This window comes from Hypomesus transpacificus, chromosome 13 (genome assembly GCF_021917145.1).
Source record: "Hypomesus transpacificus isolate Combined female chromosome 13, fHypTra1, whole genome shotgun sequence".
Lineage (NCBI taxonomy): Eukaryota > Metazoa > Chordata > Actinopteri > Osmeriformes > Osmeridae > Hypomesus > Hypomesus transpacificus.
In genome coordinates, this window is record NC_061072.1 from 525,919 (window position 1) to 553,891 (window position 27,973).

General features: G+C 38.9%; 1 protein-coding gene across 2 annotated transcripts; it reads left to right on the plus strand.

Moving 5' to 3' along the window:
• The first annotated feature begins 5,391 nt into the window (after nt 1–5,391).
• On the plus strand, nt 5,392–27,945 carry LOC124475685 (corticotropin-releasing factor receptor 1). 2 transcript variants are annotated; one of them, XM_047032471.1, is made up of 14 exons: nt 5,392–6,330; nt 8,243–8,330; nt 10,807–10,857; nt 11,217–11,342; nt 17,021–17,106; nt 18,904–19,010; nt 21,246–21,366; nt 21,611–21,764; nt 22,391–22,451; nt 22,980–23,052; nt 23,573–23,658; nt 24,189–24,324; nt 24,635–24,676; nt 25,326–27,945. In XM_047032471.1, exons 1-14 carry the CDS (start codon nt 6,301–6,303, stop codon nt 25,464–25,466), a joined length of 1,302 nt encoding a protein of 433 aa, XP_046888427.1. In that variant the 5' UTR covers nt 5,392–6,300; the 3' UTR covers nt 25,467–27,945. The 2 variants fall into 2 exon arrangements, with proteins under 2 accessions (XP_046888427.1, XP_046888428.1); XM_047032472.1 differs by lacking the exons at nt 5,392–6,330; nt 8,243–8,330; nt 10,807–10,857; ... (1 more) ...; nt 17,021–17,106; nt 18,904–19,010 and adding an exon at nt 20,118–20,307.
• The last annotated feature ends 28 nt before the right edge of the window (nt 27,946–27,973 follow it).

Below are 27,973 nucleotides of genomic sequence, written 5' to 3' on the forward strand. Positions count from 1 at the left end.
TTTGTAGATATAGTGAATCTACATCTAGCCAGTGCATCGGATTTCTTGCATCATAACTTCTGAACAGATTTGTCATAAATCACAAGATTGGTCTCTTCTGATTCTACGTGGCATACCAAGTCGAAATATATCACATTGTCCCGTGTCCACCATTTTGGGCGTCGGCCATTTGGAATTTTCATAAAAACATACTTTTTTGAACTCCTCGTTTGCCGTTGCTCCTATTTTCATGGACATGTAATCAAATCATTTTCAGACTACAATAACCTCGATTTGTCAAAATATGACTGAATTACAACTTTTTATACTTGGTTCAAATCTGACAATGCTTCCCACAGGAAAAACGGCTTACTTTTTTTACATAGTAACTGAACACAGTAATTCCTTGCACTGAGAATAGCTCACTGGGATAAGACGGGTTCCTCTGAAGTATAAGGTCATAGGTTCGAATCCAGCCAAAGTCATCACGCATGTCATGATACTTGTTTATCTGTTTAGTGAAGCCAGGTATGCCACAGTAGCTGTCTAACAGTATAATCATAATGGTAATGATAATGTTTCAATCTCAGGGGATCTATACTCAAGAAGAGTCAGATTTATTGTGCTTTACAGATATGTGTCCTCTAACCTCTAGGGGGGCGATCCCATGTCTGACACATGTTAACTTGTGATACCAGCCAAATTGATGCCGCCATTTTCATTAATTAATAAAACGTTTTTGTCCTACTCAAAATGTATCAAATATTCACCAACTTTTACACAGATTATCTTCAGACCACAATCACATTGACATATCAAAATAGGACTGAATTACAGCTGTTTAAACTTGGGACAAATCTGACAACAGCTTGCCACAGGAAAAATTCTTTATATTTTTACGCAGTCACTGAAATCTGATTTCCAGCACTGAGAATAGCTCACTAGGATAAATTGGTGTCCTGGCAACGTCAGAGGTTCAAATCCAGCCAAAGCTGACAAGCTTGTCATGTCTCTGATTCTCTGTTCAGCGAGACTATAAGCCACTGCAAAGAAAGCCAGGTAAACCGCAGTCACTAGATGTCGAAAGTTTCTTCTGGGTCATCTGACCTGCTTGGCCACCACATTGCTGCTTGCAGCTATATTTATATATATATATTTTTTATAAGGCAGTTTATAAAGTGAAGCATATAACTTTTGTAGCAAACAACTCTTCCCCACAATTAAGTAGATTTGTGACCATCTAAGAGTTACAATAAATAATAATAATAATAATTCGTGTTTTTTTATAGCGCTTTTGTAATACTCAAAGTCGCTTTACATGTATGAGTACAAACAAAATAAGACAAATGTAAAATATAAAGAGAAAGGATTGAACAAAACAGACAAACAAAATATTATAAAGAAAACTAGCATATAAGTCTAGTAGTGGAGGGGAGGGAGCAGGGGATGTTCAGGTGAAGGCGAGGTTGAAAAGGTGAGTTTTGAGGGATTGTTTAAATAGGGCTATATTGGGAGCCAGACGGATAGGGAGAGGGAGGTCATTCCAGAGGGAGGGTGCAGCAGCCGAGAAGGCCCTGTCACCCCAGGTCCAGTGCTTAGTCCTGATGGTTTTTAGGGTGTTTGTGCCGGCGGACCTGAGGCAACGGGTAGGGGCATGAAGGGGGAGGAGGTCAGAAAGGTAGGAAGGGGCCAGTTTATTTAGGGCTTTGTAGGTCGGAAAGGGTGATGTGTTCGTAGCGGCGGGTGGTGGTGAGCAGACGAGCAGCAGAGTTCTGGACATATTGGAGTTTGTTGAGGACAGTGTTTGGAGAGCCATATAAGATGCTGTTGCAGTAGTCCAGTCTGGAGGTTATGAGTGCGTGAATTAGAGTTTGGGTGGTGGTAAAGGACAGAGAGGGCCGGAGGCTTGCAATGTTCTTGAGGTGAAAGAAGGCAGTTTTGGTGATGTGATTGGCGTGGGGTGAGAAATACAGTATTCAACAAGCAGTACGTTTTTAATTAGCATTGTATTGCTCATGTTTGAGGCTATAGATAACACATGGGCACACCATTCTTCACAGAAGAAGGAACTCAATAATACAAATGTCTTAACAAAGATTTGATAAATACAGCTATCCATTCTTGACGTCTTTGAGGTTTCTGGGTTCACAGGGTGACAGAGATTTAAAGTGTAACCTGTGCAGCTAAAGATTATTCTGACCTCAGTTTTTGTTCAAGAGGCACTGGCTGACCAAATCCAACAGCAGCTCAAGCTTTCTCAAAACATCAACTTAATACTCAAGTGACAGCCTTGTAATACCCGTTACAAGCATGTAAAACCCACAAAACAGCAAAAACGTCAACAAATACCTAATGCCATGAAACTGACAAGATTATGTTGGAAACAAAGAACACCAATACTCTCAAATTTAGTTAAGAGTGAAACAGTAAAATGATGCAGATTCCCTAAGTAGTGTCCACAAGAGGACACTAGGCACAGTTACTAACTGATGATTGGACAAAGCGTGAGAACTGCCTATTGAACAGCAGTCATTCAGTTGTTAAGGAATGATTTAAAAAGATCTTTAACAGCCCGTTCCAAAAATATACTCACACACAGACACATACACACATGCAATGATCATTTGGAGGACATACCCCTAAAAAAATCAGTGATTCATATTGGTTCATGTTGACACAAGGAGTTTATGCACTAACTTGTACACACAAAACATGCAAACAAATAAACAAATAAATTTCCTTTTAGTTGCATTTCAGCACAAAAAGCATAGGATTGATTTCTGCAGATTCAAATACACAAGGAATATTACAAAGTATACTATTGTATTCAGACGTACAGCAACATCACAGTAAGTCAGTGGGAGTCAGATGGCTGAGCGGTGAGGGAGTCGAGCTAGTAATCAGAAGGGTACCGGATCGATTCCCCACCGTGTCAAATGATGTGTCCTTGGGCAAGGCACTTCACCCTACTTGCCTCGGGGGGAATGTCCCTGTACTTACTGTAAGTTGCTCTGGATAACAGCGTCTGCTAAATGACTAAATGTAGATGTCTGGTATATCAATACCAGAAATGCCATGCAACACTATCATTAATAATGACAAAAAATGATATGCAATACTATGATTTTTACTACCGCATGTACACAATCTTCTGAAATCTCCTCACTGACTCCCCTCAGGAGACAGGATTTATTATTCTTAGCTCTTTGGTCTTTGATTAAAATATGAGTCTCTCACTGACCTTCACACCCCCAGCCACACTGCTGTCTAAGAGAATACAGGCAGTCATAAATATAGATGTCAGTACAGTGACAAGCCGCAATCAATTCGCTGTGAAATGGGCCTATACACTATTCTAACCTTAGAAAAAAACACCTGGAAGTCTGCTTTGCATGGCAAACGTACACACTTGCATAGATACACACATGTAAGACGACAAATGTATATTTCATCCTTCTTGTAAATGTTAGTGGTCACAGCATGTGTTGATGTTCACATGAATAATTGATACTGTAAAATGCTCTGCTGTGGCACCTCATCAAAAGGTAACATTGCACCGTTATTAACGTTTGCCTTAAAACGTTGAAGTCACCCTTTAAAGACATCCTTTATACTTTTAGCATAACATATCTATTACATGGGAAGACATTATAAAACATCAGTTGGCTAGCCTGATTCGGCACATGTTGATTAAAGATGGCTTGGAAAACTGTCTACTTGCTACAACATTTTTTTTTTTTTTACCAAAGTAGAATGTGAGAAACCAGAAAGGTCAATCAGATAACATTGCATCACAGAAGCATTGGTAATGAGGCATATCCAACACTAAACAAACAAAAGCACCTTGGACACTCTGGTTCTTTGATTCATGATCTCTCTATTGGTTTATCCTTAAACAAGTATCGGCATTAATTTGTCTTGACTGAGCAGTAGATTTATGTGGAGGCAAAATCGGCACTGTTGTGTCGATTATTATTGGACAGAGCCCAAGTTATAACTGTGAGTGAGCCAGAGAGTTGCACGGTTATCAGATGTCAGAACGAAGCACATTCAGTGATACAAATCAGGGAGAATGTCCAGCGTAACCTTTTTAAGCAGGTGCAGCAAGTTTCTTAAGTCAAAGCTCATCAAAAAAACTGCACACTGCAATGCATCCCTGCAAGTGCATCAGCATTTCAACTACAAAGGAGACCCAAGGATTAAACAATAACTCATTTTGTACATATGGGAATTGTACATACGGGAACCCTTTTTTTACATTTGATGACACAAAAATCTAAACCATATCACCTACCACGTTTGTAAATCAAATTGAGCACATTTCTCTCATACAGCAATCTGACAACGGGTCAACGGACAATAAAAACATTTGTATTTTTTGATAATCTTTATAATTAGTCATATGTTTGTTAATCAAAGGTCATATTGGGACACGGTGGAGCACATTCAGATCCACCTGTTTTCCTTCTTTCTGAGTGTTTGTATATAAAACTTTGGTGCTCAGGGCAGTATCTGACTGGGTACTGTGACTGCCAAACAAATTATGTTAGGTACAGCTCCCTTGTCTCAGTGGTGTTGCAAAAACAAAAGGCCCCGTACTAGTAGAATTTCATATCATACGTGTGTTATGTGATATGGTTGTGATGAGTAATTGTGTCTTTAACCTTCTTGGTCTAAAAGGTTGTTTAAGTACACACGTAACTTGGTGTCCAACCAAGACAGTTCCAGTACTGTACCCTACATGCCTTTATGTTAAATTGAGAAAATGTCAACAGTCTGACACCTGACACCTGGAGAAACAATAAATAAATAATTGTCTGTATGCATCTGAAGGAAAGATTTGTTCCAAAGAGTGGCAAACTTTTTTTCTAACCCCATGACTCATAGCCTACAAAATCACAGAGCTTAGATTACAAAAACACATTTACTTAGAAAGAGGCGTCTCTTTCTAGAAAGAGACAACCAACCTGACCAGGTTGACAAAACAAGACGTTTTAAGCACTCTTCTTCCAATGCATGTACAATAGATTTTTTATCACCGGTCATATTTATCTGTGTGCCATTGTTATGCTTGAAGTGCATGGCTACAGACTAGAGAATAATACAATAATATAAAACAAATTATAATAATTCTCGAATACATAAAACCCAGTTTCCTGGCTTTCACACTTCACTGCATGTCATCAAGAGAAAGTTGCACTGTCCCTTTGGGTTGGCTCTTACACAGACTCTTCTGAACTATGCCTAGGCATGTCAATTGACCTGAGGAAGCCTTAACATACTACATGTTTGGCATGTTGTACATTCAAAGCCATAAAAAGCACTTTGGAGGGGCCCAGGCAATGGTCTGGAGCAAACCACAATGACCCTTATTATAGGCCTTCATTACAATATCCTGGTCCGATGCAGGCCTATAGCCTGTCTTAGAAATTTCCCTTTTAGACATAATACCTCTAAACACCAGTATGGTTTTATTTGTGTTCTACAAATGCGTTAATTAGTCGATGGCGTGTTTGGCAACTAAAATAGGGCACGTGCACGACAGGGCTTGGGCACTCAAGGCAAGGGTTTCTCTGAAAGATGAGGATAAATCGCAATTACAATTCGATCCAGATCAATCAACAATTCGGTCATCCTTCAAAATTGTAGTTAACTCCGTGACGTCAGGATTAAGAGGGATTAAAGATTCTTTGACGGCGGAGAGACATTATTAAATACAGAGGTAGAGAATTAGGATGTTACTCCTTCGACGCGCAACTACCCCTTGGCTACTGGGGACACGATCTGCAAACTGGCAGCGACGCGTGTGCATAGAATCTCGGTGTAGCAGTGGAATAGGTTCAAGAACCAGCAACGGGAACTGTTCATGTTTGACTGATAAGAAAACTGTGATTCTGAAAAATACTTTCGGAAAGAGTTTTGAGGGGTACCATCCGGATCTAACATGACGCACGTCTCCCAAGGTGTATTGGATTTCTTTCCTGTAATACAAACTGACTGACTTCATTTGAGTATTCATGAGCAACCGAGACGGATGGAAAGGATACTGCATAAGACTTTGAATCATTGAACAATGAAACAAAGATTTCTTCATCGTTTTTTTGTCTTGCAAGCTTACCAAACAGAGATGAGCTTTCTTGCCGATAACTCTCCAAGTAACCCATCTGACACCTAACGTTATAATATGTATCTTAACCGTGTCGACGTTGATTTAAAGGTCTATGCCATGTGAAAGTAATAAAGACCACTTTTCGGTGACAAAAATGTAACTGATATTTATTAAAATTCCATTGCAAAGACGAGCGAGACTTACCCGCGGAAATGCATCGATTATGCATCTTTCTATTGCAGGTGAGTGCAACCTTGTGCGCAGTAATTTCGTAATATGCTGAATTGTAAAATTGTGAAAAGATTAATTAAATAACTATTGTTAGACACAAAGTAGGCACATTAACCAAGCAATTTATTGTATGTTTCTACACAGTTTATACAACAGCCTCTTTTTTGTTTTTAAACGTTTTTCTGACCTGGGCAGATCTCATTTAAATAGGCAGTAGTTTATCTAAAACTTTAATTTATGCTGTTTTATTCTCTGGGTGAGCGGAGGTGACAGTAAGGTTTGACAGAGGGGATGTGATTGAGTTGTGTAAATTGGCATTAATGGCATCTCACGAGGTTATGATTACAGTACCTAAAACATGCTGTTAGACGTTATCACCCATTCCCAAGTAAACAGCTGTAAGCAAATGTGTTATACTACATTTGTAACAGGCAAGAATCTAAGGTCAGAGTAGGCAAATTCTCCTTCATGCGCTTTCTATTTACAGCCTGCTCCCATTGTTTTAATTTAAGACCAGGCACTAACAACACTCCCATAGGCGCAACAAACACTACGTGCCTGTCGATGTCCATAAGCATTCTGATAATACGTTAACCTTAAATAGAATTGCAATTTCCATTAAGAGCATTGTGTTTAGCCTACAACATGTCTGCGAATATGTAATTTCCTGGAAGGGAGTTGCGAAGATAATCTTTACGGATACCTGGAAAACGCATGAATGAAGTGTATCTAAACAGCATCAAACTGGCTTGTTGAAAGAGACTATTTGAGACACTGTAGAAGGAGAGAATAGCCTAACTCATGTATTTACTTTAAATTGGGCAACACCTTTATCATTTCTAATAAAAGTCTACTTGACTCTACATGGGATTTTATAGTATTACACTTAGTAGTCCATTATTACTCTGACTGATGAAAGTGTAACTAAACCGTGTTTAAATTGCATTTTTGATATTTAAAAAAAAACATACTGGAAAAGGGATATGTTACAACTAGCTTTTTAAATTTTACATTTAGATGTTACTTATTTAGCAGATTCTTCCATCCAAAGTGGAAGATAAAGCAGATTATCAAGGACCAGAGGTGCATAGTTCTTACAATATGTATGGTTAGTGCAAGGAACTGTCTGTACTTTGACCAGACACAGTTCAATAATAACATCATCTCAACTTCATTCTGATGATTGGACAGTGCAGCAATAGCAACACAGGAGTTTACAAGAAAGTGATAGAACAGGATCTCAAATACAACATACAGAAGATGCCTGTTTCGTAGGTACCACAAGAAGACATTTTGGGTGTGTAAGAGCAGTAACTGCAGAAAACAGCAAATATGACCTACAACTTTTGGCTATTCCAATTTTTAAACAGGCAGCCGCATCCATGTGAAAAGTCCTCCAATGTACTGGAACAACAATGTACATTCAATCATATTTTTCACAAAAAAACATGACCCATTTTAGTATTTTCCTATGACAGGTCCCGTTTAAAGACCGTGTTTGATAAAAGAACACAATGATTTGATTTAAAATTACATTTTTGTATTGCTCCAGAGTTGTGTTGGCCTACTTTACAGTTTCATTACTTACAGTTGTTCTTCTATTGCTAAAATCCACAGTAGACTACAAGAATAGTGATGTAGAGACAAGGCAGAAAAGGCATTTAGAGGTCACCTAACAGTTTTTAAAGCATTTGCCATGTTCAATGAAGCAAGCATACAGTCCTGCACGTTTTTATATTTTTACTTTTCCATCAAGTGAAAGTAACAGACATGGGTTGTCTGCCAAAATGGCTATGTTGTTCTGCCCCAGCCATGGTCCAAAATGATTTCAATATTGATATGAGGAAGCATGCAACCTGGCCAAAATACAAGCATCCTGTGTAACACATAAGTCTGTTTAAAACACACTTTCTCTGTTCTCAGGTTTCTACCCTGATAAGCGTTCTCCTACCATGGACTTCTGCGGAATTGACTTGTGAAGTTCTGCTCATGCCACCAGGAAACATAACATGTAAGCAAGCCTGACTAATTCTGTAGGCAAGGCGATTTGATTGCCAGAGCGCAAAACTATAAGTGTAAAATGAGTGCCAAATGTAATGAATACATTGTTTATACACGTACAGCCTAAAGCAGTGTACCCCTTCTTCACATTTAAAGAAGTGGACCTTGAGTAGATGAGGCGTAAATTGATGACTGAAACTTGATTATTCCTTAGTCAACAGGATGTCAGGTCAAATGATTAGTTAATCTTAGAACCCCAGTTCCCAGTATGTTGTGTTAGGTCTAATGGTCGGCTACAACCATAGCAACTTACCAATGCAGAGATGTGCCCCAGACAGAATAACAGGAGCAAAAAGAAATGTGCTGTTAATTATGACCAAGCTTATACACCAATAGACACAAAAACAACAGAAATGTATGGAAAAAGCCACGTGTTTAGTAACTATGATAAAATAAAAATCCTATAACGGTCCTAACAGTCTAATAGCTACCTATAGCTATGTAGGGATCTGCCCCAGAGAGCTTAACTGCCCAAAATACTTTTGAAGTTTGATCCCCAAGTTATCATCCCACAAGACCTCCTTTTGCATGACCTTTGCATTTCACTTTATCGTGATTAGTTTAGCTCCATTTAGCAAAAGTCACAACCAACTCAGTCGAACCAGCCCCTTAAACTTAGTACCACACACCACCGTGACTTCAGCTGGTTGAGCTGAGCGCAACCGTCTATCCAGGTCACAGCAACACTGTCACAGATGCCATTGTATTGCTACTCAGTCCACTTCCTCCATCACTTGCACGCCCCGAGGTTTGATCTTGGGTCCTCTGACTCACACCTGCAACTGACCACCTCTCATGAAAACCACTTTAGCTATGCCACCACAAAAGCTAACAATTTAGTTGTGAGGGCAATACCCTAAACTGCTCCCAAAAGGAGTGGAGTGGTATTATGAGCCTAAAGCGGCATCATCAAAGTGCGTAAGAGTGAGTTTCATAAAGTCCACTTGGTTACACATATGCATACTAGGTAACCTTGTCTACTCCACATGAACAGATGTTCAACAGATACAGTTCATCAGATACAGATAATGGCATCTGTGCAAACCCCCACTAAAGCTGCTAAAGGTCAGAATCCAGACACACTGCCCAGTAACCATAATACACTGGAAAAGGGAGTAAGAAAACACCTGAACTAGAAACAAACAACCACGAATGGAAAACAACCATGAATAGAAATGCCCTTTTCTGTTTGTTTACACATCAACAAAACATTGAATTAATCTATTTTAGGGAATGTTGTAATGACATAGGATTCCTTTTTTGACAGATCTTGTTTTGGTTGAACTGGAGAAGCAATGTGATAGTAGGGGTGTAACAATACACTCAGCTCACAATACAATACGTATGCCGATACTGGTGTACGATACAATACGTATCACAATATTTTGAAAAACATTTTAAATGAAACTGAAATTCAATTCACAGATTTATTTCCAAAACGTTAAACATTTTCAATAATTCTTTGTTGTACATACAATTTTGTGAACTCAGTTAAGGCGATTTCTGTGAATGCAATGAATGCAGGCATGATGCAGGTGCAGAGTAGGTCGCGCGCTGGTAGCTCAACCAATAGGATCAAACGGACGTCATATTGTAAAAATATTGCCAAAACTCTACGATACATATTGCACATTTCTTGTATTGCGATATATTGTTCCACGATATATTATTCCACCCCTATGTGATAGTATAGCGATAGTAAGAGATATCTCTTTTATCAGCATATATAGGATAAAGAGTATCCCATTACACAGCCCCACCCCCTCACCTAGCCCAATAGGAGAAACACTTAACAGTGTCCTCAAGCTTCACTATTATGTTCTCAATGAAGACGCTTGACTCCTTTTCCCACCGAGGCATCCCCCTTCTGACACCAATGTCCTTGGCTCTATAGCCATTCTCCTTCAAGTCAGCATTTGTATCACAAAGCAGGGGATATTGACAAATGTTTTGACCAAAGACTGATTTAGGGGGACTTTTACCCTGATGTTTATACCTACTGATACATAGGTCTACTTTCATTATAATGATTTAAATAATACTCTGTATCAGTGTTTCAACACTAAAGTATGAACAGGGAAAATGGGAATTTAACCAGATTTATTACTATTGCAATGTAATACAAAGTCATTGTTGGTGCTGCAGACATAATTACATTTTGTCGGGCAGCTAAATCCTGCCTCCGTGGATGTGGGTCTAGTTGAGTCATTATAACAATAATAACAGGGCCCACAGGCCTGTCTTGAATCATATTCTCTTTCATTGCCTTCTTATTGCTTACAGGGATAATCTGTCGCAACATTTTATCTTTTACCTTCTCCTGTTTGCCCTTTATAGAAGAGAAGGATGTAATGGGATTCGTGTACCCTTACTGAAACGTTATCGGTATTGAAGCTATTGATCCCATCGTTTTCTCTTGATTGCAGTGCATTCTCTGGCATCCTGGAATCAGAGTCAAATCTCCAACAATTTCACAGGTCAGTTGAGTAGGGAGTTACAAAATGTGGTATTTGCACAAACGCTTAATGGATTCCACCCCTCAGCAATATGTTATTGATTTGTTTTCAGATTAAAAGTTGATGATAATTTTAGACAGGTCCACACAGTAGTTTATATCACTATTGTACAGCATGCAAATATGATTCAGGCCAAATGTTGCTTGTGACTGTTCCAGTCCGCCATACTGTAGCCATCAGCAGCCCCACCAGCATTCTTTCGGACAAAAGGATGTCTGAAGGAGAAATTGAATGTCACCTAGTCTATATAAGTAGTGCTTTAAGTATAGCGGCATGTCAACTATGTTAAGACGCAGACTCACCATCATATCCATACCCAGGCACGGACTTGTACTGTGACACCTCCATCGACGGCATCGGCACCTGCTGGCCCAGGAGTAATGCTGGACAGATGGTGTCACGACCCTGCCCCGAGATATTCTACGGGGTCAGATACAACACCACCAGTAAGTTCCACCTTGTCCGGCTCAGTTGTAGACTGCTTTGACTAGGACGTGGGGGGTGGAAGGGAGGCAAGAACATTTGTCATAACACCACAGGCCTAGGAGGGTTCCTAAATGCAGCTTTCACTTTGTCCCCAAGCTTTTGCCCTTCATGTTTATGCTGACACACAGTTCAGCCTGGTGAAATTGACAAAGAGTTTTCATAGTCTCACAGTTTTGTATTGCCAACTCAGCCAATCAAAAATGAAAAAAAAATATATATACAGTATACCATTTTGAACTTGGCATTTTAAATGATTGGCTCTTGCACCAAGAGGTTGGGGAGAATCTGTAACTATCGCAATAACCCAGCTGCTTTAGACACGAATAGTTCTCCCTCTAAAGAAGTAATATATTCATGTAGTCCAAACAAGCTTCCAACCTAACCTGTACTGTCCTTCGCTGACTGTGATATTGACATTATCAATGTGCATTTCAATAGACAGTCACAACAGGAAGAAAACTTCTGCATTACAAACGCCATAATAAAAGAAGGCTTGTATCATGGTTCAGAGGACAAAACAAAACAAATGTACTGTATCCATACTGTTAATTTTGTTTAATCCTTGTCCTGCCAGTCCCTCAACTGTCCATGTCAGTTGAGAATTGGGGGATGATAAAGTGAATTTGAACTATTTTTGATTTAGTATTTCTGATTGACTTCAACACGCTGTCAGACAAGTGCTCTACAAAATGATAGACATCTAGGGGGCATTGTCCAGAACATTCAATCAGCAGATGTTACGTGACAGTTGCCCCCTGGCAATGCGCACCCTCCTTCGTTTGGTGTCGTGACTCAGCCTGGCATAACTGCTTTTGTCCTCCTACCCCTCCTCCACTGTATCCTACTCAAGCCTGTGTGCCAGGCTGGCCCTTACTCTTGGTGGTTCCCAGAGGGGAGCGTGACCAAATTTGTGTATGTGTGTGATAGAGACCTCCTTTAACTGTACTATGGAGGGATTCCTGTCTGGCAGTGGTGGGTGGGAGCGGAGGGGAGGGGAGCTCAGAGTATGCCGGGTTGTGAACTGCTGAGCTTTCCGACCCCTCCATGACACCTCAGCCCTAGGGATCTCTTTTACTAAATGAGAGCTGATCAGTTTGTGGGTCACTTGCTGGTTGCATGTACTGTATGTACAAACACTTTTGTGTTCGTCTCTCTTCCTTGTCTCGCATGGTGTGTCTGTGAGCTTGAGGGTGAGATAGGATTGTGAGCAAACACATGCAAGCAATTCTCCTAAGCCCTAAGCGAAAATCGAAAGTAGATCATTCTTGTTTCTCCCAACAGGCACAAATCTTTTTTTTCAAGCCTTTTAATCTATATGTTGCTAATAACGGACACAATTGTAATTGGATTAATACGACAGTACAGTACAGTGTCTGTCAATGTAGGATGTCATGCTGAAATCACCCTGGTTGGACTACTACACGGATACACTACTCAAGCACAAGCAAAGAATGTTGCCAATTGTAGATGTTTCCAACTGCAGGCAAGACTATCAGATAATAAAATTACATTTACATTTACATTAATGCATTTAGCAGACACTTACATCCAAAGCGACTTCCAAGAGAGAGTTTTACAAAAGTGCATAGGTCATTGATCATAACAACAAGATAGCCCGAAACATTGCGGGTAGCCAAACATGAAGCATATATTGTGAAAACCAAATAAGTCCCAAAGGGAAGAACATTAAGAGGTGTAGGGCCTTTTTATTGGCTGCATAATCAAAACTATGGCCCCTTGATCCAATGGAAGTGGTGTAAACTGTAAAGTATATTCATATTAACCAAATATGCTGGAATTGCAGAATGTAATCAATTACAAGGCAAGCATTACACAAGATGAAGGTTTAAAATCACACCTTCTCTACTATGATTATAATTTTTGGTGATTATTATTGAGAGAGAGTAAGAGGAGCGCAAGGAGAAGTAGAGGGAGAAACAGGAGCTGAGGAGAAGAGCCTCAGCAGAAAAAGAATCTAGAAAACAACGCTCCACATTACCTTTAAGACCCTACTATTATCTGTATGAACAGCCAATCAGACCACATCTTGACCATTGTATATCAAAATATGACTTCCAATGCAACAGTAGGTCACAAACTGGTGTGAGAGGTAGAATCGGAAAGTAAAACCCATTGCTAATATGGCACCGGTACCTATATGACCGGTATGTATTGGACTGAATCAGAATGCACAGATTTCGGTGCCTCATTTTGGTGCCACGTAAATGCCTGACCTGTTGATTGAAATATTTGCCCTCTGGTACGCCGAAACGGATGTAAGAAGCATCATCACAGTACATGATTGCTAGTTAAATTATAGCCTACTCTGCATTCATGTGGTGTCAGAATAATCTACAAATTATTTCCTGACTGAGAACATTCGGAACATGGAAAGGCGAAGAATATGGCAGACAAGAGATTTAAGTTTTTCAATAAAAAAGCAGTTTCTTTAAAGTCATCCACCGTCGTTTTATGGCTCTTTTTAATTATTTTGTATAGGTTCAGGCTTTGTTCAGGTACCAGAACCATTTTAAAAGTATCAATTTGGCACCAGTATCATAAAAACCCAAACAATACCCAACCCTAGTGAGAGGTGTGAGAACCCTCAAGCAAAAGCAAATCCTCTTTAGCATGAGAGGTGATCTGACAGGATATCTCCCAGCCTGCAGAGGGGATTCGAGGTGTTGCCCAGGATTGCCTTGAGTTTGTCTCTCATCGTCCAATCCATCCATGCCTCCAGACTGTCCAGTTTTAGACCAACATCAGAGCTGGCCTTCCTCATCAGCTTGTTGAGTCTGTTGGTCTCCTCATACCAATGTCCACCCCTTTATTACCACAGCAACCCATCTTCGATGGTTACTTCCAGCCTGATAATGATCCATCACAAAGGTCAAATCATCTCAAACTGGTTTTGGGAACATGGCAATGAGTTCACTGTACTGAAATGACCTACACAGTCACCAGATCTCAATCCAATAGATCCCCTTTGGAATGTGGTGTAAAGGGGAGATTTGCATCATGGATCTGCAGCTGACTAATCTGTAGCACCTGCGTGAGGCTGTCATGTCAATTTGGACTAAAATCTCTGAGGAATGTTTCCAGCAACTTGTTGAATCTATGCCACAAATAAGTTAATCAGTTCTGAAGCCAAAATAGGGTCCAACCAGCTACTAGCAAGCAGCACCAAAGTGGCCAGGGTACTGTCTATGTAGTATTTTGCTAATACAAATGCTCTTCCAGTATAGGTTAGGGCAACAAAAAGGGACATGTTTCAGTTAAAGAAACATTTGGAACATAAAAGCTGAAATTAAACCAGGATCTTTTTTTGCACTTTTGAGGTTCTTGCTGTTTAATTGTAACTTCTATCTGCTCTTGTGATGAGCTGTGGCAGATGCAGAGCCTTCAGGCACAGGCTCGTCCCCACGTGCAAGACGGCGTGTTTCAAGAGTTCTTTAGTGCCAACAGTGTCGGAGACCCCTTCCCCGGCCCCCCTTTAATGCCAGCGATATTGTTGCTGTCTTGTTTTGTTTATTTTGTATATTTGAAATATGTTTATATTGTTGTGGCTTACTGTTGATACTGTTGTTGTCGTTGTGCATTTGTTTAATTTTGTTGCTATGTTTATATATTGTTCATCTGCTTTTATGTTGATTTTGTTTATGCGTTTATTATTTTTGATCGATAAATTTATTTTAATTTATTTGTATTCATTACTGTATTACATCTATCTTTCTTTCTGCTGCTAAAACACCCAAGCTTCCCCACGCAAGGTTTAATAAAGTCTTATCTCATCTCTCTTTCTTTCTCTCAATTCTCTGGTTGGCTGTGGGTTGTAAACAATGCTCATTTGGTAATATGGAGTCCAAAGTGTGCCAAGAAAATATACCCCACACCATTGTACCACCAGCCTGAACTGTTGATACAAGACAAGATGGATTCACACTTTCTTGTTTACGCCAAATTCTGACCCTCCATCTGAATGTCTCAGAAATCGAAAACTCATCAGACCAGGCAATGTTTTTTTTCTTTCCGTTTTCTATTGTCCAATTTTGGTGAGCCCATGCGAATTGTAGCCTAAGTTTCCTGTTCTTAGCCGACAGGAGTGGCACCCGGTGTGGTCATTTGCTGTAGCCCATCTTCAAGGTTTGACGTGCTGTGCATTCAGAGATGCTCCTCTGCATACCTTAGTTGTTATGTTTGGTTATTTAAGTTACTGTTACCTTTCTGTCAGCTTAAACCAATCTGACCATTCTCCTCTGATCAAGGCTTTTTTGCTGCTTTTCATTAGAGATTCTCTTTTTCAAACCATTCTCTCTAAACCCTAGAGATGGTTGTGCATAAAAATTCCAGTAGATTAGCAGTTTCTGAAATACTAAAACTAGCTTGTCCACTACCAACAACCGTGCCACATTCACAGTCACAGATTTCTTTCCCATCTTGATGCAGATCATCTTGACTGTGTCCCCAGTTATTGCCACATGATTGGCTGAATAGATATTTGCATTGAAGAGCAGATGAAGAGCTGTACCCAATACATTGGTCAGTGAGCTATAGAGTACATTGTTATTTTTTTCATTGTATAAATAGTTTTAATTAACAATTTTGGGTGCAAAAATATTTTAAGTTCTTATTCAGCTCTTATTCATTTTGGTAGGTAGTTTGGAACTCATCCAATTGTGATTTTCTCCATCTAGGACTGTAAATTGACCCATTAAGAGTGTTTTTTACATGAACTGCAATCATTAATGTAAATGTTGAAGATGTGATCAACGCAAGTACGCTTGGGATATGTATAATCCACTTGGGTACAATTAACTGATTTGTCATGCTTTTGTCCCATGTTGCCTTTGTGGTATTTATAGACAAACTCTTGAACCAGAGACTATGCAACCTGAGATCATCCTTGTTGTCTGTATTCCATATTGTATGGACAGTCTTTGGCTTATCTACTGTACATTGTTGTGGGGAATTAGAATGGAAAAAAGGGAGATGGGAAAATCAGGGGAACCATTTAATCCCTGGAGCTATGCCAGTATTCTGTGAGCTTTTCCTTGAACCTGACAGGAACACTTTTTCCCAGGGCCTGTGTTTCTTCTAGGAAGATTAAACACCTGGCGTATGGCTGTTACCGTTTCTAACACCCATTCAGGAATAACACATGTTGCCACAAAGCAAAGATTACAGGCTTTTTGTGTCCATTCTTCTCAAACAATGAAACTCAATGCCTGCCAACAAAGATACCGACAGACAAATCTGTATGTCATCCACATAATGCCTGGTAAATAACCAGACTCATAACAGCTCCAGGACAAATTTAGGTCTGAGGCACGAGAAGTGCAACATCATAACCTGACCTGGGACACCAATGTAAGCCTTTAGCTGTAAACGAACCATCGTCATTGCATTTTCTGGCATGGAAAACTTTCCCAGAAATTCCCCCCACTACTTTATTCTTAATTTAGAGTTTAAGAAGAAACAAAGATACATGTTTGTCATGATAGCTATTTAGTTAGGTTTAGGCTAATGTACTTATATTGGCCAAGTCATGCAGAACCAATTTTCCATATTACTAAGGCCGTTACAAAATGGTCATCACACATTACATGACCCCTTTCTCTCACTCCTTTTCTCTCTACAGACAATGTGTACAGAAAATGCCAAGCCAATGGGACATGGGCTTTGAAAGGGAATTATTCCATGTGCAAGGCCATACTACATGAAGAGGTAAGAGTTGGCCTGACAGATTGACAGTACACTTCCCAGCTACACACAACATACTGTACATGTCCCCTAGAAATAGTTATTTTAAGAGCAATTTAATCAGATTATTTTGCTTTGGTGGGCACTTGCATGTGTTATACTGTTTTTGCTGACAGCAAGACAATTTGAGTTCTCTTGCACACATTGTTGTTGTTGGTTGTTGTTGGTGTGCTGGCTGAAAGCAAGACCACTTGAGACCCTTATTAGATGTACAAGCCTCAAAGGGACTATTGTTATTGTTAAAATCTATTTTTATGATTTGCACCACTGCATGTACAGACTGAAACCTAGTTTTTCATGTCAAACGATAGGAAAAATAGTTTGTCTTTTCTGCTGTTGTACAGAAAAGGTTTAGTTGTCATTATGGGGATTGGCAGAGGAAATAGCCCAAATAATGTTCACTAGTATTGGGAACCTCTCTCTCACTCTCTTAATTTCTCAATATACTTTTATCCTCACCATATTATTTCTGTAGATACCCCTACTATTTCTGAAAGATTCCAGTACTGAGACTTAAGAATGTACTGTTAAAGAGGTCTTAAAGTAATCTCTGCATTGTAACCAATCACATCTCTAGAGCTATCTTTGCTAGTGTTTTGTATCCTCAGATTGAAGTTTCTATAATAATGCACTATTGGACGTAATAATTTTGTCATGGGTAGCGAAATGGTGTAGATGGTCTGTGTCTGCATTCCTCTCATTATATACATTACAAAAGCAAGGTGATCTACGGTCCTTAGAAGGGCCACTCACTTTCAAGGACAACGTAGTACATCAAATATACAATTTTGATGGATGGAATTGCAGATGACAAAGCTTAAGTTGCATTTCCTTAGTAGACCACGTTCAGCATTTGGCTAGAGTCTTGAGCTAGATTTTCGAGTCATCCTGCCCACACACTTTGTATGGCTTCAGGCTTGGGTAGGCCAATCTTATATGTTATCCTTTATCATCAGGAAATCTCCCCAGAGAAAAAACATGCCTAATATTAAAGCTGAGCAAACATCAAATTGCAATATGCTGCACAAGAAACAAGGACACATGGCTCTTATAATGATGACAATATACACTCTACACATGAAGATGCATGCACATGTGAAGAAGATGCATGCACACCCAAACCCCATGAGTGTAAAAGAAAGACAAATGTTGTTGTCAAGCGCCTCCAGCTTTGTACAACAGAAACCAAAATAGTTACAGTTCTGGAAAACTGGAGCACAGGTTACAACGACTGGGATAGATTAGTTCCCGGTAGTGGTTGAATTGATGGTGCCCACGTTTAATCTGAGCATAGCCACTGGGTCACATAAATCCACTTATGTGACAGATTACTGTCGGAAGCATGGGGGAAAATCCAATCACCATGAATGACTGAGTCAAAGAAATAGATTTTCGTCACTCTCTGTTTTGGTTGTCTTAAGGATCGTTTCCACATTTTACTGCTGATGCTGCTAGCATCACCAATTAAATACTAAAAAGATGTGTATGGTTGGGGTGGTGCGTGCATGTGTGTACATGTTAGTGTGTCACTGAACAAGAATATGTTAAACCCCATCCAGACATGAATTGAATTCCAATGCTGAAAGTGGGCTTTATATTGTGAACAGGGTAAGATCTGAAATAGACTAGATAGGATTTCAATTATTTTCTTAGAGCCAATGTGTTGTTTGTGACTTGAGGCGTGACACAGATATCAATAAAACTGAAATACAATAGAAGTCTTATATTTATTCACTTTCTACTCTTTTTGGATTTATCTAGAAAAAAGGCAAGATGCACTACCAAATAGCTGTGATCATCAACTTCCTGGGCCACTGTATCTCGCTGGTGGCTCTTCTTGTGGCCTTTTTCCTCTTCCTGTGTTTGAGGTAAGACCAGTCTGTGTTCCTTCAATATCTATCCGTTACTAAAATGAAATTCACCCTTGATGGGATGAAAAAGGCATCAGTATATAACCGTCTCCTTCTTCAGTGCCTTTTCTCCTTGTTCAAAACTATTCTGTCAGTACAACATCCCGTATCTCCAAGCCACACATGTTGAGGTTTAAAAACCCGCAAACTGGGACACATTTTCCCACAAACGTGGCCATTACAATAATAGCACTGTCTATAAAGCTCTAGAAACCGAACCAGTCTTGTGGTGGGACAGCAGGGGGTGAAATGGGTTTTCGAAAAAGCAAATACACAGCACTAAGAAGGCAAAAAACTTTTTCACGGTTTTGACAACACCCGCTTCAATATGGATGCCCTGGAGTACACACAAGATGGCACTCAAACTGTGAAAAGACTTATGTCATTTTTGTGTCTATTTAATATTTGTATTTGTGGACGTCAGCAGCTTTGGATGGAGGGATAAAGAGAGATGGATGGCTAAATCATTTTTAATGATAACTGAGCAGTCAGCTTTAAGTGTTTTTGAAATACCACGTTTGTGTAAGCATTGTTACAGAAACGGATGTTCCAAGGACAAGGGACAGAATGAAGGAAAGAAAATTGTTTTTGGCGGGAATTCATTTTAATTTAATTTTTTGTTGGCAATTCATCAAGAGAGGAAGCGTGAGGGAAATGTAAGATGAGGTAGGGGACAAAGACTGGGCTCAAGATGCGTTTAGCATCCTTAATCAACACTACTGATGCAACACAGCTGCTGGCTCTCTGCCAGAAGGAGTGAGGTCATACCCTGTACGGTAATGAATATGGGTGTTTAAGAGCTGCTTGCTGTCCTCCTGGCATGGAAGCAGCAGGCTTTACATTGCCGACTCAGTGGAGCCCTTGTATTCTGTGGGAGCAGGGAGCCTCTGGTTATATTGGGTACTACTGGTTTTAGGATCCTTCTGCTTCCTCTAGTTGTTCACTGAAAATGTCTGCAGGCATTTGTGTACCCTTTGTGAGGTTCTATCAGTGAATGCTTTGTTCACATGGCCCTTTATAGTTCTCATGTTTGTGTCTGCGCCGAGGCAAGTTCCACTAATAAGTAACACTAAACCTTTTTTTTGTTTCTAAATAGAGACAAATATGATGCCTTTGGAAAGTCCTAAATTATGCGTGCCTATGCAGTCACCACAAAGACACTGCAAGTGATACCTATTCAATATTGATGCACGCTGACCAATAAATCACACTCCAGTGGATCAAGGAGTCACATTCTCGGTTCAGGAGTTACCGGGTAATAATCAAATTAGGTTGCTAAGCTCCAAATGCCAGGTTTAGGTAGCCAGTAGATAACTCCTACATGTCTGTGTCTCTGTTTTAGGTTCAATGCTTTATATGGTCAGAGTATTTAGTTGTACCTAAAAGAGCAATTTGTGGGCAACATTTGAAAAACAAGTACCATACCTGAGGCAAAAATCCTTAACACGGTGTGGAATAAGTCTGGGGGAAAATAAAGCTACGGCTAATTCATCTACAGCAGTTTAACATAACAAAGGGAAGGTTCATATTCACCTATACAGCTATGGAAACAATTGAGAGACCACTGCACCTTTTTCTTTCAAAAAAAAAAAAGTTAAGACAGACTTTAAGAAGGAAAAAAAGAAAGATAAAGGTGCATTGGTCTCACAATTGTTCCCAGCGCTGTAGGTGAGAGGAGGCAACTGTAGTTATTAAATAAGACATAAATAGCAAATCAAGAGGTTGCAGGTTTAAATTACCCCTGAACGTCACTTTGGATAAAAGTGTCTGCAAAGTGAATGCATTACATTCACGCATATACAGAATTGCACACAACTGACAAGATTCTAAATATATTTCATGATAGGTCCAACATCACATGTGTAAATGGCACATATATTTCAAAACAGTCTTGCCTAGTCTCATCTGGTTCTCATGTACTTGAATAATGCAGATGAACGTGCAGTTCTTGTTTTGGCAGCTTTCCCATATTTGTGTGCATGTAGTGCATAAATGTATTGTTAAGTGTGGGTTAGGATTAAAGTGAAAGTACAATTTAATTACTACAGGTAGCATTATACACAACCAACGCAAATTCTTACATTTTTTTATAAGCTGTTTTCCCATCCCATCCCAAAAATGTGATGCACAGCAAATGTGATAAAATGCTCATTTTTGAAGACAGTATATTTTCTGTCACGATCTGTTTGACAGGAGCATCCGATGCCTCAGAAACATCATCCATTGGAACCTAGTATCAGCCTTTATTCTGAGGAATGCCACCTGGTTTGTCGTCCAAATGACCATGAACCCTGAGGTGCACGAAAGCAACGTAGTGAGTATTTGGATCTTGAACTCTATAAAATGGTCTTGTAGACTTTTCTGCTTCACTGGGAAAAATCACATTGGTTATGGCACAGGAAAGACTAACATGGAACCTAACAACCATTTAAGTACCTGCAAAACATCGGACCCTCTTAGTATAACATTGACCACAATACAGACTGACTATATCTTAAAAGAACAACATGTATCACTGTTAATTTCTTGATTAATCAGTATACTTGTCTGTTTTCTAGATTTGGTGCCGCCTTGTCACAGCCTCTTTTAATTACTTCCATTCAACCAACTTCTTCTGGATGTTTGGGGAGGGCTGCTACCTCCACACAGCTATCGTGCTAACCTACTCCACGGACAAGCTACGAAAGTGGATGTTCATATGCATCGGCTGGTGTAAGCAATGAAACATTTCATATTTTCTAATAAAAAATATATTGTTATTGATAAAAAATTGTGACCAGTAACATGTTTTCATTTTATTAACCTGTCAATAAATGTATTCTGAATTCTTCCACTTATGCTGACGCAATAATATTTTGTAACCATTATAGCTATTATATATATATATATATATATATACAACAAGGTACGTTTGTTTACTACCGTAAAAGTTTACCACTGGACTGAAGTGCAGAAAACATTGGGGTGAACAGATGTCAAGGATTTTTTGGTCTCTGTCAATATCATCTGGCACCTAAAAATGGCAGTTTTACTTTCTTGATTTACCCTTACAATGGAGGACAACAGAATATCACAGCACATTATCGTCAACCAATGTTCAGCTTTTTATATGTTTGTGAAAGACTGTTTAAGGCGACAGATCTTGCCTCAATAGATCAAACCCCTGTAGTGGCAATTGGTTTGACAGATCTTGGCAGACATAGTATAGTCCATGAAAAAGGGAAAGGCAGATCATAATAACTGTTTGATATTTCAGCGTGAAAATCCCTAATGTGCTATGCTTTTATTCAGACACCTCAAAAATGTGGAAGGTATTTATAATGCATTTTCTGTTGCAGGTATCCCTTTCCCAATTATTGTCGCATGGGCCATTGGGAAGCTGTATTACGACAATGAGAAGTAAGGTTTTTGATGAAAATAGTGATTTTATCAATATTCATTTTGTTCACCTCCTGTAGTTTTATAAGCGTTCCAGATTTCCAGTATTGAAGGACATACTTTATGCTATTAAAGAGATGAATGTTCATTAATAACCTAATATAATAACATTTACATTAAACAGGGACATTAATTACACATCCCTTCTAGGATTTAACAGTTTAATTTATATTTTGTGGTCTCTTACGACCTTGAAGCGGGTGACGTGTGTGGTATAATCAACTAAACTGAACATTTTGTCAAAGAGAACTCTATTATACATTTAAGGTCAATGTGTAACATTAAGGGAATGTATTACCAATGTCCAAATGTTGACATCATTCTACAGAGTATTATACAGAGTATACTTTCTATTCACTATTTTGTTACTGAGGTTCAATTAGGGCAAACATTGATTGAGCACCTAAAGCATACAAAATGTAAAACTGAAAGGTAGAAAGATGTTGAAGGACACGTTTGTGAACACTTTACTGTTCTTTCAAATCTCAGGTGCTGGTTTGGTAAGCGATCCGGGGTGTACACAGACTACATCTACCAAGGCCCGATGATCCTTGTATTAGTGGTGAGAATTCAGAAATAGTTTCTCTGACATCAGAAAAAGGGTTTCATTTAGGTCAAAATTAATGGTAGGCTACTACACCTGCCTTGTTTGGTTGAAAGAAGGTAGGTATTATGGAGACACAAATAAAATCCACTGTGTGATTACTGTAAGGATGAGGACAACACACAGTATCCCCTCATACTATATTGGACCACAGTAGCCTACTTCAAAAATTGTGATGGGAAAAAGACTATGACAAACAACTAAGAATAGACCAAATCCAAAAATGTATCCATATTTGGATAGAATGCAATCCTATTTATCTTCATGTCAATGGGATACCGATTTTACACCCGCCTTCACAGATATAGGATGCTTGTTTATGATCATTCTAAGCAAATTGCATTAATTTGTTTGGATTGTTGCATATTGCGTCCGCAACAATCCGGCAGGCAAAGAACATGCCTCACAGCCCTATTAATAATGTCTTTACACTGTCTTATTTTCATATAATCTCACATTATCTATGATTCTTCTGCAGATCAATTTCATTTTCCTCTTCAACATAGTAAGGATCCTCATGACCAAACTACGAGCATCCACCACATCTGAGACCATGCAATACAGGTAGACTAATAGGTTTGACACCCATGTGTAACACATCTAACTATAAAGACAGGAACCTGTGTGTGTGTCTGTGCGCTTGTGTGTCTGTGGCTGGAGTATTTTGATAATCTGGCACTGTGTAAAGTTAAAAAGTGGCTGGTGAATTGCTCAGGACCCAAAGACGCACAGTGTCAAGTGTGACACTATGGATTGGATGAGTGGTTCGCATCAAATAAATATAAATATCTAAAAGCTTTTGACGCCATGTTGAAGTGCACTGAGCGATGGAGCCACGGCTCTCGTGAGAATAGGCACTGCATTAGCATTTGCAACCAAAGGGCACTGCACTAGTTGTAACTTAAGAAAAAGGTTGGACCTCTAACCTATACTGACTATTGAAGTAAACATTTTCAAATTAAATAATTTACTGTACAAGTTGGTTATTACAATATGGTAAATAAAGTGGAACTTAAAGTGTGAAATACAGTTCAATTTCTAGACATAAATAATGGTTCAAATCTTCAATCTTGTTAACGCTTTCCTTTTTGTAGAAAAGCTGTGAAGGCAACTCTGGTGCTTCTACCTCTATTGGGAATAACATACATGTTATTCTTTGTCAACCCGGGAGAAGATGAAATATCCCAGATCGTGTTCATATATTTCAACTCATTTTTAGAGTCCTTTCAGGTAGGTCCCACACCCAAACTTTCAGTGCATCTCTGTGGTGTACTCCAACAATAGAATACCAGCAAGTCACCAAGAATGGCTGTTTTGATCTAAATATAAGCAAAAAGTGTAGCTTGTGTTTTCCACTGGGTATATATAAATGAATAGCTAGTAGAGATAATGAACAAACCACAGAAAAAGTTATTCTCAGGAAACTGTAAGATTGAAAGTAACTGGGTAAATAAGACAGGTTTGTTTTCTCAGTAGTAAATGGTGTAGAATGGCCTACATTTTATGGCCCCATCGTTGTCTCCCTCTGCTTCTCTTGCAGGGCTTTTTTGTGTCTGTGTTTTACTGCTTCCTAAACAGTGAGGTAAGAAGATTCACAACATCTATTGATCCTCCATTTTATGTTCCTCAGCAATGAGACCTTATATGTATCTGTGCTATACCTCAGATTAAGACATAAACATTCAGTTACTAAGAATTTAGAAAGGGATGCTGGCAGGAATCTTAAGGCCTGTGACGTGCCCTTAAGTGTGGGTCATAAGATTATTTAATACTTTAATTAATGGTCTTCTACTTCGTTCTACTTCAAAATGAGCTATAGGTTTTGGATTGGTTCTGTGGCATGAGGGCAAGGTTTTAGCCAATTTCTGACTCAGGAAAGTTATACAGGTAATTTTAGTCAACAACCTGTGTAAGCTATCCGACAATATTTCACTGAACACAGTTGCACTGCTGTAGTAAATCCTTTGAGGTGGCTTTAGGAGGCACTATATTTACTGAAAATTGAGTGACAACAATGCATATTAACAATGAATGATATGAAGAATTCATCAATAATGAATACAGACCCCACCAAATGGGACCCCCACCAAGTCTAGTTGGTGAGAGAGGGTTCTCTCCTCAAGAGAAGAGGAGAAAAAAAGTCAGATCTAAAAATTTGAATTTCAGACGGCTTTTTACACTTGTTTATTCGGGATTATTGGTGAATAGAATCGTTGGATGATTGATCCTAGGTGCGGTCAGCAGTCCGGAAGCGTTGGCACCGTTGGCAGGAGCAGCATTCTATCCGTGCCAGGATGACTCGAGCTATGTCCATTCCTACATCCCCGTCTCGGGTCAGCTTCCATAGTATGAAGCAGTCCACCTCTCTCTGAGGAGAAGACAGCCTAAGGTTATTTATCTGCTCCAGCCAACACCTGCTTTAGAACCATAGTAGTGATGCCATTAAATGACAAGCAGGTTGGCTTGAGCACATTCAGAGCATCTGGGCTAGGTAGAGACTACCCTGTATTATGAACCAAGGTACTCAGGAAGAATTTAGACTTACAAGAGGATATTAAAGGGAAGTGGACAGCAAGGTGCGGTTACAGAAGGACACAATGTAACGCCTTTGGATTTAGACATCTGTGACGTATGGATGTGAAGATCTGACCAATCGGATTACTGATCATGGAGCAAGTATAGGCCCAGAACTACGGGTAATGTAGGTGCCTATGTAGTACATGCAATACGGTAAGGTATGGCCTTAATTTCCTTGTCTGGGAACAGTATCTGTTTGCGCTTACTAGTGCTTATCGTTCTGGTTTCACTGAGTGCATCTTGGGCTTTGCTAGGAATTTTCTTTAATGTTAACGTGCTTTTGTGTGCTAAATAATCCTTGTGCATTCGGCCAGATTTAATTCAGACAGGCCTGCATACCCACTTTGTGTGTGTCTTATAAAACAGTGTGTAGCTTATAAAATAACTAGGCAAAATGTACCCTTTTAATAGTCATTTGCATTAAACTGTTGTTTTTCTGGCGCTGAGATTTGATGGCTCGGTTGGACTATGCTCATTGTTTCAATACATGTTCTAAAAATGTTGCTGATTCTAATTATGCAAGTACCTTATGAAATCTATTAGAATATTTTATAGTCAAATAGTGTTCATCCTGTCAAGTTCTGTGTGTTAGTGGTGATTTTATACAGGCCATGTATGGAAGCTATGAATGCATTCTCTTATTTAATTTTTTTATTCAAAGTGACAGCTGCTAATGTGTATGGTATGTACATTTTTTAAACATTTGAACAGTAGTAGACCTGTTCTCCCAGTAGACTTGTTTTGTGTTGCCACCATGGATTCAAATGCTACCCAGTTATGTCATTCTGGAGCCAGGCCTGTGACGAGTTTGTCTCGATATTGTCACTTATCCTAAGAGATTTTGACTGCTGTTAAATTAAATTACCAGTATGTTTTGTCTAAACTTGCTGTATTGCCGTTAGACAACAATGGGAGTTCGGAGTTGGATTTAGCTGAACTATATTCTTTCATTGTCCTATTAGACTGCAGAATCGGTTGTTTACAGTTGTGCAATAATTGTGTAAGATGCTTTTGTCTCTACTGCTTTTTGCATGCTATATTCAGTAAAGCTATTTTAAATTCCTTCATTTAACAATGACGTTGTAGGGGATTAAATATTGGCCAAACAACCAAAACAAATTCCCCTATGGTTTAAAGGAAGATGGGAAACTGAACAGTGTATTAGCATGAACCAAATAATACCAATACCAATGGAATTATAGTTACTTGACTCTAGGGGTTAAATCAGAGCAAAAATTGTCAAAGTAAGGTCTACTGAAATAAACATTAAACCGTAATAACATTGCAAATGAATGAAATCAATTACAAGGCAAACATGTTACAAAATGAAGGTGACTCTTACCTACACCACCATGATTATTGTCAACCAGAGATGAGGAGAAGGTCTCAGGAGATCAATAATCCACAGAATAATGCTTCACAATTCCCTTTATACACAAGAACAACCAGTCAGACCACTTCTTGACCCTTCTCAACATTTGACTAGCAATGTATAGTAAGTTACACAATGGGGTGTGAGAGCCATCAAGTAGAGACCCCGTCCAGCAACTCCAGATTTTAGCATATGAGAGGTGAGGGCAGGATGACACCCAGCCTTACAAAGTCGATTACATTCCTTCCCCCAATTGATTAAATATATTTGCAATGTCTGCCCTAACCATAATGATGTTATTATGGGGACATTTAAACATAGACGTGTATTTTTATCTTTATATGCTACGTAAATAAGTAAATTAATTTCACTATTTAGGGTCTTGATAGTATCTTAACAAGCACTGCATGGTACTTTTTCAAAAGGGTACTGTCTTTTTCTAAGAAATATTTCAATACTAAACCAGACAATATTCAATCATCCTTTAACATTCATGCTTTATTATCAATGCATTTTAGGAAACCACATTCCTGCAAAGACAAAATGTTCAGTTATTTCTGTGTTATAGCTAGAATCTTCCTTTAGAAGGGCACTCATCTTTTTTTCATACAATCTGTTGTCTGAACTGTTCTTAACAATCCTTAACAAGGTATTTATTATAAAATGAATTGTCAACTGAAATGTAAAATAAGATGTATATTTATTCAAAGTTTTATAAAATGTCCAGACCGACATGTTAGATTTTGTAATATAATGCACATGCTACACTCACTGTACACTGTGTATCTTGTACAAAACTGATTTATTATATCAACTATTTAAATTGACTGTGATCATTTAAAGTGTTCATAATCCAATGGTACTGTGCTGTACTTCCAAAATAAATGAATAATTGATACTGACTGTACTTTTGTTTCTTTTTTAGTTGTT